General features: G+C 49.4%; 1 protein-coding gene across 1 annotated transcript in view; it reads right to left on the bottom strand.

Moving 5' to 3' along the window:
- The window catches only part of LOC119977131 (dynein heavy chain 10, axonemal-like), a 552,876-nt gene that overhangs the window by 250,223 nt on the left and 286,395 nt on the right, over nucleotides 1-16,258 (bottom strand). Inside the window, 6 exon segments of the mRNA XM_038817763.1 lie at nucleotides 417-633; nucleotides 1,234-1,368; nucleotides 3,594-3,716; nucleotides 10,404-10,539; nucleotides 13,553-13,711; nucleotides 13,917-14,035. Of these exon segments, the coding sequence (XP_038673691.1) occupies nucleotides 417-633; nucleotides 1,234-1,368; nucleotides 3,594-3,716; nucleotides 10,404-10,539; nucleotides 13,553-13,711; nucleotides 13,917-14,035 (889 nt within the window).

Consider the following 16,258-nt stretch of genomic DNA (forward strand, 5'->3'; position numbering starts at 1 on the left):
TAGCTTCCAGTGTCGGGGCATTAGTACTGAAGACTGTAGAGCACTGGTTCTGGGCTAGGGAGAGCCGAAGGATGAGGAGTGTTGGTTTATCCTGCAAGGGCAGTCTCTGAGACAGCCAACAGTTTGCTTTTCATGGTCTGTAGTTTTCTGTTTTTGTTTTCAATTTCTTGAACGGCAGACTTCCAATCTGTTGGACTGTTCTAGAACCCAGGAAAGTTTAGAAAGTCCACTGTATCTGCAGTTATCTTCTTTAGAAACCTATGATGTCAGCCACCTGGCCCTCAGAGTATATAATGTTTTAGACACTTAAATTTCTCCACGATCAAAAAATGAAGATTGACACAAGCTAATATTTTTCTCATTAAATTTCCCGTTACATTATCAAAAAAATGCAAAATATTGGTTCAGAAACTTACCCGGCAGTTCTCCTGGGCCTGCGAGCATATTCGCAGCTTCAACTGTTGACATGCTGGCAAGACGTTTAGCATAGCCATCAAATTTGACCCTTCCATCCTCGAGAAGACATGCACCCAGAGAGCAGTACAAGGCCTCTATAAAATAGCATTCTAGTACGTCAAAGTTATCCACCTCTTTTTCCAGAAAAGCATCCAACATCCTAGCAAGCTGGGTGACCTGGAGAGCAATTATTCAAAACAGGGTTTAGCCTTGGGGAACCACATTCTGGATGCTCACCATTTTAATGAAAAAGATAAACGAATGCAGAGCAATAATGCCCTCTATTTTTGACTTGTTTTTCGAAATCGCTTCAATTGTCTACAACCTAAGATGGTAAATGGTGTGGTCAAAATTTACTCCATTCACTTTGCAGCAATGTCTTTGACAAAAGTTCAGCAGAATGCCATACACATGCATAAAGAAGGTTCTGGCAAACACAATGACAGAGCAGGGAATGCCCTACGGAAATTCATTCCCATCCCTTCGTCTGAAACCTTCTGGGTCAGTCCATTCACCAAGTAAAGCCTGAATTGAAAACAGATTGCGACCGGCTTGGAGCAGAGAGAGGCAGACAAGAATGTTTTGACAGAAATGCTTTGGTATTTTCTGCTTTACTGAACGAGTTAGAAGTATGTTTAATAAAAATGGAATCTTTATATTACTTATTACAAAATAAAACAATCTCAACTATTAACTGATTTCTCCAACCCTATTTTTAAAAGATCATCCTTGCCATCAATATTTTCCCTTCAATAGTTTGTCAGTATGCCTCCTTACCATATTCAGTTCTGTTTGATGTACAATTGTTCTTAACTTCTCCACTTGTCTGCCATCCAACATACCCTCGATAATCATCTCAATGAGATAAGGTACGTACTTATTAAACAGTTTGTGAAGATCAGTCTGTTCTTGCTGAAGCAAACAGAAAGCATGTTTTACAATGTAGTGACATTTTAAGCTATCATATCTCATTTTTTCTTCTTTAATCCTTAACATAATCACTCACCATACACCTGAAGAAATCTCAAAGAAAATTTGTGGACATTAATGTACTTTGAGGAAGAAACACTTGCATTTATACAGGAGCATTCATTCTCTCGAGGCATCCAAAATGCTTCCCAGCCAATGAAGTACTTTGGAAGAATAGTCCCTGTTGTTATGTGCGAAACATGGCAGCTAATTTTCACACAGTAAACAGCAATGTGGTACTGACCAGATCATCCCTTTCAGTGATGTTGGATGACAGATAAAATTGGCCAGCACATTGGGGAGAACTGACCTACTCCTGACCTACTCTGTCTCAAAATAATGACAAGGGATCTTTTACATCCATCTGAGGAACGAGGTCTCAGGTTACCGCTGTATCAGAGAGAAGAGAGGTTACCGGTGTATCAGAGAGAAGAGAGGTTACCGGTGTATCAGAGAGAAGAGAGGTTACCGGTGAATCAGAGAGAAGAGAGGTTACCGGTGTATCAGAGAGAAGAGAGGTTACCGGTGTATCAGAGAGAAGAGAGGTTACCGGTGAATCAGAGAGAAGAGAGGTTACCGGTGTATCAGAGAGAAGAGAGGTTACCGGTGTATCAGAGAGAAGAGAGGTTACCGGTGTATCAGAGAGAAGAGAGGTTACCGGTGTATCAGAGAGAAGAGAGGTTACCGGTGTATCAGAGAGAAGAGAGGTTACCGGTGTATCAGAGAGAAGAGAGGTTACCGGTGTATCAGAGAGAAGAGAGGTTACCGGTGTATCAGAGAGAAGAGAGGTTACCGGTGTATCAGAGAGAAGAGAGGTTACCGGTGTATCAGAGAGAAGAGAGGTTACCGGTGTATCAGAGAGAAGAGAGGTTACCGGTGTATCAGAGAGAAGAGAGGTTACCGGTGTATCAGAGAGAAGAGAGGTTACCGGTGTATCAGAGAGAAGAGAGGTTACCGGTGTATCAGAGAGAAGAGAGGTTGCCGGTGTATCAGAGAGAAAAGAGGTTACCGGTGTATCAGAGAGAAGAGAGGTTACCGGTGTATCAGAGAGAAGAGAGGTTACCGGTGTATCAGAGAGAAGAGAGGTTACCGGTGTATCAGAGAGAAGAGAGGTTACCGGTGTATCAGAGAGAAGAGATGACTGACTGTGTAACACTCCTGGTACAAGGTGCAACACTCGGAATGTCAGCACAGGTTTGAGTCCCTGAATCCATCACCTTTTAACTCAGAGGTGAGAACTGTTCCCACCTGCTCAAGCTACTGCCGATTTTGTTCAAGTTCATATTAAAACTTAATCATAATAATCTCTATTAGTGTCAAAAGTAGGCTTACGTTAACACTGCAATTTAGAATTTAGAATTTAGAACAGTACAGCACAGAACAGGCCCTTCGGCCCTCAATGCTATGCCGAGCCATGATCACCCTACTCAAACCGACGTATCCACCCTATACCCGTAACCCAACAACCCCCCCCTTAACCTTACTTTTTAGGACACTACGGGCAATTTAGCATGGCCAATCCACCTAACCCGCACATCTTTGGACTGTGGGAGGAAACCGGAGCACCCGGAGGAAACCCACGCACACATGGGGAGGACGTGCAGACTCCACACAGACAGTGACCCAGCCGGGAATCGAACCTGGGACCCTGGGGCTGTGAAACATTTATGCTAACCACCATGCTACCGTGCTGCCCTGTAGTTACTGTGAAAATCCCCTAGTCGCCACATTCTGGCGCCTTTTTGGGTACACAGAGGGAGAATTCAGAATGTCCAATTCACCTAACAGCACGTCTTTCGGGACTTGTGGGAAGAAACTAGAGCACCCGGAGAAACCCACGCAGACACGGGGAGAACGTGCAGACTCCACTCAGACAGTGACCCAGCGGGGAATTGAATCTGGAATCGAAGCAACAGTGCTAACCACTGTGCTACCGTGCCGCAAGGTTTAAAACAGATAACAATTTAATTTCTGCATTAAAATGACATTATAGCTGGTTTTTAAAAATTGTAATCAAAACACTTCACAAATCTAAAAATGAGTGAAAGTAACAATCCACACAACAAATAAATTCTGAAAAGTGCAAACTGCAGTTAAATAAAAGCAATTTTCTATTGTAAATTTTTCAATGCTCAAAATTTGAAGCTGATTATAAAATCAGTTCACACCTTGCTTGTCCTCTCGTTGGTCCACTTTTCCCAGAAGGGTTTATACCGCAAGTTCTTGGGGTCCACGTACACCATCCCACAGCGAGACACGGTGGCTGGAGAGGCATACTGTAAATCTCCAACCTACATCACCCATACAGAAATAAAGGTCAGGCTCAATATTGATGTATCAAGAATAAGCCAATGAGAGCTTCAGAAACAATAACTGTCCATCAATTCACATTTACGTTCCCATTTTAATCCCTGCTATAATTCTCAGAGTGATTCTGCTTCTGAACTGCAACCTACTACCCTGATCATCCCAAACTGCGGACAGCATTTCCATTTGAAAAATAAACTATTTTTCTTCCACAGGGCACAGTATGGCTGCAAATATTGCCACAGTAGTGAACCCTGTTATCCATTTGCACATCTGCAGATCATTTACTAGATATGAAGGAGTAACATGCACTGTGGATAAAGGGGAACCTGCAGATGTACTGTACCTGGAGTTCCAGAAGCGTTTGATAACATGCCACATAAGAATTATAAGAATTAGGAGCAGGAGTAGGCAATCTGGCCCCTCGCGCCTGCTCCGCCATTCAATGAGATTATGCTCCACTTTCCGCCGAACACCATAACCCTTAATCCACAGATTACCATAGAATTTACTGTGCAGAAGGAAGCCATTCGGCCCATCGAGTCTGCACCGGCTCCTGGAAAGAGCACTCTACCCAAGGTCAACACCTCCACCCTATCCCCATAACCCATTAACCCCACCCAACACTCAGGGAAATTTTGGACACTAAGGGCAATTTATCATGGCCAATCCACCTAACCTGCACATCTTTGGACTGTGGGAGGAAATCGGAGCACCCGGAGGAAACCCACGCACACACGGGGAGGATGTGCAGACTCCGCACAGACAGTGACCGAAGCCGGAATCGAACCTGGGACCCTGGAGCTGTGAAGCAATTGTGCTATCCACAATGCTACCGTGCTGCCCCTTTATTCTTCAAAAAACTATCTATCTCTACCTGAAAAACATTTAATGAAGGAGCCTCAACTGCTTCACTGGGCAAGGAATTCCATAGATTCACAACCCTTTGGGTGAAGAAGTTCCTCCTAAACTCAGTCCTAAATCTACTTCCCCTTATTTTGAGGCTATGTCCCCTAGTTCTGCTTTCACCCGCCAGTGGAAACAACCTGCCCGCATCTATCCTATCTATTCCCTTCATAATTTTATATGTTTCTATAAGATCCCCCCTCATCCTTCTAAATTCCAACGAGTACAGTCCCAGTCTACTCAACCACTCCTCGTAATCCAACCCCTTCAGCTCTGGGATTAACCTAGTGAATCTCCTCTTCACATCCTCCAGTGCCAGTATGTCCTTTCTCAGGTAAGGAGACCAAAACGCAACACAATACTCCAGGTGTGGCCTCACTAACACCTTATACAATTGCAACATAACCTCCCTAGTCTTAAACTCCATCCCTCTATCAATGAAGGACAAAATTCCATTTGTCTTCTTAATCATCTGTTGCACCTGTAAGCCAACTTTTTGCGACTCATGCACTAGCACACCCAGGTCTCTCTGCACAGCGGCATGCTTTAATATTTCATCATTTAAATAATAATCCCTTTTGCTGTTATTCCTACCAAAATGGATAACCTCACATTTGTCAGCATTGTATTCCATCTGCCAGACCCTAGCCCATTCACATAACCTATCCAAAGCCCTTTGCAGACTTCCAGTATCCTCTGCACTTTTCGCTTTACCACTCATCTTAGTGGCATCTGCAAACTTGGACACATTGCCCTTGGTCCCCAACTCCAAATCATCTATGTAAATTGTGAACAATTGTGGGCCCAACACGGATCCCTGAGGGACACCACTAGCTATTGATTGCCAACCAGAGAAACACCCATTAATCCCCACTCATTGCTTTCTATTAGTTAACCAATCCTCTATCCATGCTACTACTTTACCCTTAATGCCATGCATCTTTATCTTATGCAGCAACCTTTTGTGTGGCACCTTGTCAAAGGCTTTCTGGAAATCCAGATATACCACATCCATTGGCTCCCCGTTATCTACTGCACTGGTAATGTCCTCAAAAAATTCCACTAAATTAGTTAGGCATGACCTGCCCTTTATGAACCCATGCTGCGTCTGCCCAATGGGATAATTTCTATCCAGATGCCTCGCAATTTCTTCCTTGATGATAGATTCCAGCATCTTCCCTACTACCGAAGTTAAACTCACTGGCCTATAATTTCCTGCTCTCTGCCTACCTCCTTTTTTAAACAGTGGTGTCACGTTTGCTAATTTTCAATCCACCGGGAACACCCCAGAGTCTAGTGAATCTTGGTAAATTATCACTAGTGCATCTGCAATTTCCCTAGCCATCTCTTTTAGCACTGGAACAACCATTCCAACATGGCTTCGTTTGTGGAGTGACACTAGCCTCAGGTCTTGATACAGTAAAATGTTACCATGAAGGGAAGCAGCATTAAAATTATGGATAAACTATTCCATAGCATGGAAACACATTGTAATGGGAGTGTCACTTTAAGAAATGTCTTTGTCTTATCACATGGCTTCAGTGATGTCATTGTGTGAGTGGAGCTGGGCTGTGGCTCTGGGAGTTTTTACTTTGAGTTTGGACTGGTTTTTAACTGCACAGGTTGAAAGAAGTGTCTCGCTCTCTTCATTTTAAAAGCTGTTTCCAGACTGCTTGGTAACTTAAAATAAATAATTACTTTCTGGAAGGAATTCAAACCAGCTGTTTGGAGGGGGAAATAGAGAATCAATAACAAGTGTTATACCAGTAAGAATGCCGTGTGCTGGGCCACACCTTTGAAAAGGGGTTTCTGGTTTTACTTGGATTTTGTTATTGAATTGAAACAGTTAAGGGGGGATTCATTAAAGGTTATACATAGATTACTGTAGCTGTGTGGGGTCTTTATGTTTGTAGTTGATAAAAATCCTTACTGTGTGTATTTGTACAAATGTTAATTAAATTCATAGAATAAAGCTCCGGTGAATTTCCATTCTCACCGTATTATCCACACTGGGATTCCGAAGCCCCCGTCTCGCCCAACCATCCTCACTCAGGCTGGGTGACACAGGGCAGGGAAGCTGCCTCCGCAGGATCATCGTGGGGTAACTGAGGTGTCGACAGGTACGCCACTACCCTTTTCCGGCAGTCGGGGGGGGGGGGGGGGGGGGGGGGGGGGGGTAGGCATCATGGGGGGTCGGGAGAGAGGGACGGAGGGGATCGGTCAAGTTGGGAGGGAGGAGGGGTCAATCCGGGAGGGGCTTAGTCCGTGAGGGGGTCAATCCGGGGGGTTTGGTACGTTTCGGCGTAGCCCATTCGGCGTTGCCGATTCGGCGTCAGGGAAATAATTGGCTGATTCGGCGTGGCCGATTCGGCGTCAGGGAAATAATTGGCTGATTCGGCGTGGCCGTTTAGGCGTCAGGACATTTCGGCGTCACTTTTAAAAATATTTTAAAAACCTAGTTAAAAAACCTTCATTAAAACGCCGAATTGGCCACGCCGAAACGTCCCATTCCCCTCTCAGGAGCAAAGGTGAAATGGTTCCAAGGTTTTGAATAAACCTTTTAAACCTTGGGGGTGGGGGTGAAGCGGACTGGCGGCCCAGTTCAGGAGGACAGCAGCCGGCTGCTGTCCCCCTGAACCAGGTCGCCTGTCCGCTTCACCTCGCCGGCTGCTGTCCCCCTGAACCAGGTCGCCTGTCCGCTTCACCTCGCCGGCTGCTGTTCCCCTGAACCGGGCCGCCTGTCCACTTCACCTCGCCGGCTGCTGTCCCCCCTGAACCAGGCCGCCTGTCCGCTTCACCTCGCCGGCTGCTGTTCCCCTGAACCGGGCCGCCTGTCCACTTCACCTCGCCGGCTGCTGTCCCCCCTGAACCAGGCCACCTGTCCGCTTCACCTCGCCGGCTGCTGTCCCCCTGAACTGGGCCGCCTGTCCGCTTCATCTCGCCGGGTGCTGTCCCCCTGAACCAGGCCGCCTGTCCGCTTCACCTCGCCGGCTGCTGTCCCCCTGAACCAGGCCGCCTGTCCGCTTCACCTCGCCGGCTGCTGTCCCCCTGAACCAGGCCGCCTGTCCGCTTCACCTCGCCGGCTGCTGTCCCCTGAACTGGGCCGCCTGTCCGCTTCACCTCGCCGGCTGCTGTCCCCCTGAACCAGGCCACCTGTCCGCTTCACCTCGCCGGCTGCTGTCCCCTGAACTGGGCCGCCTGTCCGCTTCACCTCGCCGGCTGCTGTCCCCCTGAACCAGGCCGCCTGTCCGCTTCACCTCGCCGGCTGCTGTCCCCCTGAACCAGGCCGCCTGTCCGCTTCACCTCGCCGGCTCCTTCCGGAGTCACCCACTGCTCATGTGCAAGAGCAAGACCGATATTAAATGTCTGCTCATTGCACTAACTTGTCTTTCTGAAGCCTGTCCCGCCGCCGAAACATTCCTCCGCCGAAAGGGTTACGCCGAATGGGCCACGCCGAAACGTCCCATCCCCCAATCCGGGAGGGGCTTAGTCTGTGAGGGGGTCAGTCCGGGAGGGGTTCACCCCGGGAGGGGGTTCTCTCCGGGAGGGGGCTCTCTCCGGGAGGGGGTCAGTCGAGGAGGGGGTCACTCCGGGAGGTGGTCAGTCCGGGAGGGGGTCAGTCTGGGAGGGGGTCACTCCGGGAGGGGGTTCACTCAGGGAGGGGGTTCACTCTGGGAGAGGGTCACTCCGGGAGGGGGTTCACTCCGGGAGGGGGTCAGTCCGGGAGGGGGTCAGTCCGGGAGGGGTTCACTCCGGGAGGGGGTCAGTCCGGGAGGGGGTCAGTCCGGGAGGGGTTCACTCCGGGAGGGGGTCAGTCCGGGAGGGGGTCAGTCCGGGAGGGTATTCAGTCTGGGAGGGGGTCAGTCCGGGAGGGGGTCAGTCCGGGAGGGGTTCACTCCGGGAGGGGGTCAGTCCGGGAGGGGGTCAGTCCGGGAGGGGTTCACTCCGGGAGGGGTTCACTCCAGGAGGGGGTTCACTCCGGGAGGGTATTCAGTCTGGGAGGGGGTCAGTCCGGGAGGGGGTCAGTCTGGGAGTGGTTCACTCCGGGAGGGGGTTCTCTCCGGGAGGGGATTCAGTCCGGGAGGGGGTCAGTCTCGGAGGGGGTCAGTCTGGGAGGGGGTCAGTCTGGGAGGGGGTCAGTCTGGGAGGGGTTCACTCCGGGAGGGGGTTCACTCCGGGAGGGCATTCAGTCCGGGAGGGGGGCAGTCAGGAGGGAGGCAGTCAGGAGGGAGGGAGAGGGGTCAGTCCTGGTTGGGTGGGGAAGGGCCAGACTGCAATGCACCAGGATAGGGAGTCGAGTCAGGTTTGGCCGAGGGGCAGTTTGAGTCGGGCCGGTGGGGATGGTTTGGTGTGTCCCCTGGGGGGTTGTGTTTGTCGGGGGTGTCCCGTGCAAGGCTGTGACTGGGTGTTTAAATAGTTATCCTGGAGTTAGAAGTGATTTTGTTTTTCCTCTAATTCTTCCAGAGAAACTATCAGCTTAAAACTGGCAGCAACATTGAAGTTAGCAATTTAAATCACTTTGACAGATGGCTCCCAGCCCAGCGCAATCGTCTCGCGGAAGTTAGCACTTCTGGGCCATTGCCATGTAAACTTTTACGTGAGAACGTCCCGGAGGGATTCTTGGGCATCATCGGGGTATCCCCTAAATGTGATGCTGGGGAACTTGGAAGTTTTAAAAATTCATTTACGGGATGTGGGCGTCGTTGGTTAGGCCAGTGTTTATTGCCCGTCCCTAGTTACCCTTCAGAAGGTGGTGTGAGTTGCCTTCTTGTACCGCTGCAGTCCTTGTGGTGTAGGTACAGCCTCTGTGCTGTTAGGAAGGGAGTTCCAGGATGTTACCCCAGCAACAATGAAAGAAGTCAGGGTGGTGAGTGGCTTGGAGGGGAACCTCCAGGTGGTGGGGTTCCCAGGTATCTGCTGCTCTTGTCCTTCTAGATGGTAGTGGCCGTGGGTTTGGAAGGTGCTGTCTAAGGAACCTTGGTGAGTTACTGCAGTGCATCTTGTAGATGGTACACACGGCTGCCACTGTTGGTCAGTGGTGGAGGGTTTGAATGTTTGTAGAAGGGGGAGCAATTAAACGGGGCTGCTTTGTCCTGGATGGTGTCGAGCTTCTTGAGTGTTGTCGGATTCCTAGCCTTTGACCTGCCCTGGTAGCCACAGTATTAATATGGCTAGTCCAGTTCAGTTTCTGATCAATGGTAACCCCAGAATATTGATTGTGGGGCATTCAGAGATGCTAATGCCATTGAATGTCAAGGGGCGATGGTTAGATCCTCGCTTATAGGAGATGGTCATTGCCTGGCACTTGTGTGGCGCAAATGTTATGGGCCAGTTAATATAACCCTGATTCTGTGCAACACAATTTGTATTTCTGCCTTTGGAATCATAGAGTCCCTACAGTGCAGAAGGAGGCCATTCGGCCCATCGAGCCTGCACCACCCCTGCGAAAAAACACCCAATCCCCTGCTCTATCTCCATAACTCCACCCAACATTTGGACACTAAACATCAATTTATCATGTCCAATGCACATCTTTGGACTGTGGGAGGAAACCGGAGAAAATCCACACAGACACGGGGAGAACGTGCAGACTCCGCACAGACAGTGACCCAAGCTGGAATTGAACCTGGGACCCTGGAGCTGTGAGACAGCAGTGCTAACCCCTGTGCTACCCTTTAGAAGTCAAAGTGAAGAACATCCTCCTGGCCAACACTGATTTCCCAAGACTGCAGAGAGATGCAGAAGCAATGATCCATGAGCAGTACCTCAAACAAGAGTGCGCAGTGTGCCTGTAGCCTGATTCGTTCACCATTAGCCAGGGTCAGCAACTTGTTGTCATCCATGACAGAGTTCATGTTCTCTACCCAGAGTGCATCCACATCCCCATCAAATAAAATATATCTGCAAGATACATAAAGACACATTTCAAATGCACCCATATTAACTGTTGCACTTGTGGACAAATGAAATAGCAAAAGGTCTATTGAAAGAGACATATTTTAACTATAATTTGGAATTCACTTCCTGTAAGGGCTGTGGAAACAGTAACTTTCAAAAGAGAACTGGATAAAGAGTTAAATTAGAAAAAAATGAAGACTATGTGGGAAGTGCAGAGTGTGTGGGACTAAATGGAAAACTCTTTCAAAGAGGCAGCACAGAACAACCTTGTTCTGCACTGTATCATTCTCCGATTCTAATTGCATTGCACTTTAACCTACAAACTGTCCCAAAGAGGAAAATAACAAGATATGGAACAGATTCCAAGGTGTCAGAGAAATGACCAAAAGCTTAGTCAAACAGATGGATTCTGGGATGCAGAGGGCATCATGGGGTAAGGGAGTTTAGGGAGGGTGTTCCAGAGAACAGGACGTAGTACCAATGTTAGGGAGAAAAGAAAGGGCTGATCCACAACAGGTCAGAGTCAGAGGACCAAAGGATGTGGGGCAGGATGTCAGGTTGCAGGAGGTTGTAGAGATAAGGCAGCACTTGGGAGGAATCTGGAGACACAGATAATGATTTTAACTTCAATTTGTTGGATGTCAGGAATCCAGAGCAGATAATGAAAGATTTAGTGCTGCACAGGACAGGGGGGTGGCAGAATTTTGGATAGGAAGCTGGAGGATGGAATTTAATTGAGGAGGTGGCTGGAGAAATTGAGCTGGAAAATGGTTGGCGTAAAGTCCGACACGATTCAGCTCCTTGTCAGATGGGGGCGCGCAGCTGGACTGGCAAACGGGGCCGCACTCCCATTTTCTTATTAACGGCAAGCTGCAGATGTCAGTTTCAGCCACAAAGGCAATTCGGCCAAAGTCATAAACAAATGAATTCATTGAAACATACAAGATTGTGAAGGAGTTTGGCAGGGTTGGCACAGAGGGTTGATTCTCTTGGCTGGGAAATGTACAATACAGTGATACAGTTCCCAGACTCAGGATAAAGGGCTGATCATTTAGGACAGGGATGAGGAGAAATTTCATCACTCAAAGGCTTGTGATTCTTTGAAATTCTCAACCCAGAGGGTTGTGGATGCTCCATCCTTGAATATATTTAATGTTGAGGGAGACAGATCTTTGGCCTCTCAAAGAATCAAAGGGAATGGGGAGTGTGTGTGAAAGTGGAATTGTGCCATGGTTCTACTGAATCAGGCTTGAGGGTCTATTTGGTCCAGTCCTGTTCCTCAATCTTGCTGATAATAGGTGCTCACAATGCCAGCAATATCGGACACTTAAGGGTCGATTTACCCCGCATGGCAAATATAGATTCATTTAATTTCAAGGTCACTATGTCCAAAGGTAACAAAAATGTGGTGTGTGGTTTGAATGGCAGGAAGATTGAGTGGGAGGTAAGCGTTAATAGGCCTTGGTTATACTTCAGGACCCGGGCACTGGCAGGATAACAAATTTGTGTTCAATCAGATTCTGCAGGAAGAGGCAAGAGTTCAAGGCTGAGGATGAAAATAATGGCAACACGGTAGCACAGTGGTTAGCAGAGTTGATTCAAAGCTCCAGGGTCCCAGGTTCGATTCCCGGCTTGGGTGTCTGTCTGTGCGGAGTCTGCACGTTCTCCCCGTGTCTGCATGGGTTTCCTCCGGGTGCTCCGGTTTCCTCCCACAGTCCAAAGATGTGCAGGTTAGGTGGATTGGCCATGATAAATTGCCCTTAGTGTCCAAAGGGGTTGGGTGGGGTTTCTGGGTTACGGGGTATGGGGCAGAGGTGTGGGCTTAAGTGGGGTGCTCTTTCCCAGGGCCGGTGCAGACTCGATGGGCCAAATTCTATGTAAATTCTATGTCTATGTCTAATGGATCATTCTGATGGAATGAGGCACACTAGGGACCCGGGTTCAATTCCGGCATTGGGTGACTGTGTGGAGTTTGTACGTTCTCCCCGTGTCTGCATAGGTTCCTTCCGGGTGCTCCAGTTTCCTCCCACAGTCCAAAGATGTGTGAGTTAGATGGATTGGCCGTGATATATGTGCAGGGCTATGGGAATAGAACGGAAGAGGAGGGTGTTCTTTCAGAGGGTCAGTGCAGACTCGACGAACCAAATGGCCTCATTCTGCACTGTAAAGATTCTATGGATTTTGCTTAACTCATGAATTGGCAATAGAGAAATGCTACTGTGCTTGACACTCGACTCTATAAGCTTATCCCCATCAAATAATTTGAGAATTGATTTCCTTAAGAGACAATTCTCTTTCTTTTGTTTAATTTAGACAAGCAGTTTAAATTGGCAGTGGATGCTAGTGACATTGATGTGGGAGCTATGTTGCTACAGGAAGTTGAACTTGGCATTGAGGAACCTGTGGGCTATTTTGGAAGGAAATTAAATCATTATCAAGGTAATAACAGAGATGGTGGAGGCACTGGACCTCAAGCCCAAGCCCACGCCTCCACCCTCTCCCTGAAAACCAGTAACCCCACCTAACCTTTAGGGCACTAAGGGGCAATTTAGCACGGCCAATCCACCTAACCTGCACATCTTTGGACTGTGGGAGGAAACCGGAGCACCCGGAGGAAACCCACGCACACACGGGGAGAATGTGCAGACTCCGCACAGACCGAAGAGAAGGTGGAGAGGAGATTTGATAGAGGTTTTCAAAATATGGGGGTGCTGGACAGAGTGGACAGGGGGAACTTGTTCCCACTCGTGAAAGGATGGAGACTGAGAGGGCACAGATTGAAAGCAATTGGAAAAAGAGGCAAAAGCAACATGAGGTTAAAGCAGCAAGTGAAAGGTCTTGAATGCGCTGCCAGACAGCGCGGTGGAGGCAGGTTCAATCAAAGCACTCAGAATGTGCAGAGTTATGGGGAGAAAGCAGGGGAATGGAATTAGATCAACTGATTGTTTGGAGAGCTGGTGGAAATACGATGGGCCGAATCGCCTCTTTCTGTGCTGTAATAATGCTGCGGTTTTACCTCCTCTCTTTCTTGTCAGTCGGCTTATTAATATCTCTAAATATGTTTGACAAAATTCCATCGGTCCAGTCACGAGTCACAGGATCCAAGATTCCATATAACTCAATCACACTGACAGCTTTTGAGTTCAGTGTGTATAGTTTAGTCACCAATGACAATCTAGAAGGGAAAGAGAAAACAAAGGCACAAACAGCTACATTTAAACCATGTAAATATTTGGAAGCTGTAATTCTGTGATACATGTTGAAGTACAGGAGAGCTGGTATTTCACATTTCTGCCGGTCAGATTTCTGAATTGTTGGATCTCCTGTTCCACACACAATGCTGCATCAAACATATTAAACATTGTGTTGAAATGTCTCACCTGGTTTGAGCCTGGCAAAGTGTGTTAATGACCACTGTCTTCCCACCTCCAGTGGGTCCAACCACCATTGTTGTGTGTCGAGTCATCATTGTCTCATACATCTGCACCACCTTATCCACCTGCACACACAGACGTTCTCATTTTCAGATGTCATCAGGTACATTTGAATTTTGAGTAATTAAATATAACTGACTACATGCGAACCCATGGACAGTACAGGGACCCACATGGGGTTGTTAGAACTCATCAGTAACTGGGCGAGCTCTGTAGTGATCTATTCAATCTAAACAAAATCTAATTAAAGAATTTAAAATATCCCATTTGAAGCCTGTGGTGGATCTGCCTTTTGTGGGGGGATGGGTGTTGGTCACAGACGGGCACATGGTTGTAATAACCCCCATAAGGACCATGGGGATCAATAATAAATTTCCCCATCTCCCTGTGAGGCTCGTGAAGTATGAGATTCCCTGGTAACGAGCGGAGGCCTGCCCAGCTCGTTAATTCAGCCCTTTAAATGCCGGCCCGAACCTAGACTGGCTAATGTGGTAGCCCCAGGCTGGTGTACGGCGTGGTAGTTATAAACAAAATTAACATTCTCTAGACCATGGGGGAGATTCTCCGAGCCCCGCGCCGGGCCCCACGCCGAGCCCCACGCCGAGCCCCACGCCGAGCCCCGCGCCGAGCCCCGCGCCGAGCCCCGCGCCGAGCCCCGCGCCGAGCCCCGCGCCGGGCCCCGCGCCGGGCCCCACGCCGAGCCCCACGCCGAGCCCCACGCCGAGCCCCACGCCGAGCCCCACGCCGAGCCCCACGCCGAGCCCCACGCCGAGCCCCACGCCGGGCCCCACGCCGAGCCCCACGCCGAGCCCCACGCCGGGCCCCGACGCCGGCACGCGATTCTCTGAGGTGCGGAGAATCGGCGCCATTTGCGCCGGCGTGTTTGGTGTGGGGCCACTGATTCTCCGGCCCGGATGGGCCGAGCAGCCACTCCGAAATGACAGAGTCCTGCCGGCGCCGTTCACCCCTGGTCGCTGCCGGCGGGAACTCTGCGGGAATGGTTGGGGGGTGGCCTGTGGGGGAGAGGGGAGGGGGGCTCCTTCACTGGAGGTTGGGGGGGTGCTCCAATGGGATCTGGCCCGTGATCGGGGCCCACCAATTGGCGGGCCGGCCTCTCCCCCCCCCCCCCCCCCCCCCCCCGGGCCTACTTCCTGGCACGGCCGGCCCCAGAACACCGATCCCATGTTGGTCAGGGCCGGTGCGCAAAAGAAGTCCCACGCGCATGCGCAGGTTGGCACGGTGCCCATTTGGTGCCGCATAAGGAGGCTAGAGTGGCGTGAACTGCTCCAGCGCCGTGCTGGGGCCAGAACCTGTCGTGCCCAGGCCCGATTCGTGCAGTCGTGAAACGCGACAGTGTTCACGATGCTGCGAATACTTGGGCCCAATATTGGAGAATCGCCCCCCCTTGTCTTCTGGATTAGCACACTGGCGACAAGGAGCAAGAACAGGTTTCGGGACAGCCTTGCCACAAGTCAATTCCGGTAAGAAAAGACGGGAGAAAATCCCCAAATGCTGCTATTTGATAAATTAGAACCATATGATGGGGTGTGAATGATTGGCTACAGTATGCTGAAAAAATGTGATATTTCCTTCGGGCAAATAGTGTGGAAGGTGACAGCTGACAGAAGGTGATTCTCCTGACCACCTGCGAAGCCCCAACATTCAGCTTCATTAAAAGCCTGACCGACCTGGCTGTCCCAGATTCAAAACCCTTTAATGAACTGATGGACCGAGTAGTGAATTACTATGAACCTAAACCATCTGTGATATTGCAACGTCATAGATTCAACACGGCCAGACGAACTCCATGGGGAATCAATAACAGAATTCCTGCCAAGACTTCGGAAACTGGCGGAACACGGAGTATGGACTGTCCCTCCCAGAGATGTGGGACCAACTAGTATACGTGCTAAATAATGTCACAACCCAGAGGAAACCACTAGCAGAAACCTATCCTGGGCCTTAAAATAGCCATAGAATTGGCGCTAAGCCACAGAAAACCTGAGAAAAAGGCCCAGGAGCACCTGGGTTCCGTGGATCACAGGTTTCTGACACCCGTACAGGAGAACCGGACCCCCCCCCACAGACAGTGCTCGTGTCACCCATCCGCCACCAAGTCAACAATCTGAGATGAGAAATAAGGAGCAGGGTCAGCGGCTACGAGACATGAGAAACAGATGGGAAACCTCTACAGAAGGCTACAGAGAGCAGTCGCAAAGTTGCTGCACCTGGGGTGGTAGGACACGTGCAAGGCAAGGCTGTCAGAATCATCAGAATGCACACTGCCC

Source organism: Scyliorhinus canicula, chromosome 1, assembly GCF_902713615.1.
Source record: "Scyliorhinus canicula chromosome 1, sScyCan1.1, whole genome shotgun sequence".
Lineage (NCBI taxonomy): Eukaryota > Metazoa > Chordata > Chondrichthyes > Carcharhiniformes > Scyliorhinidae > Scyliorhinus > Scyliorhinus canicula.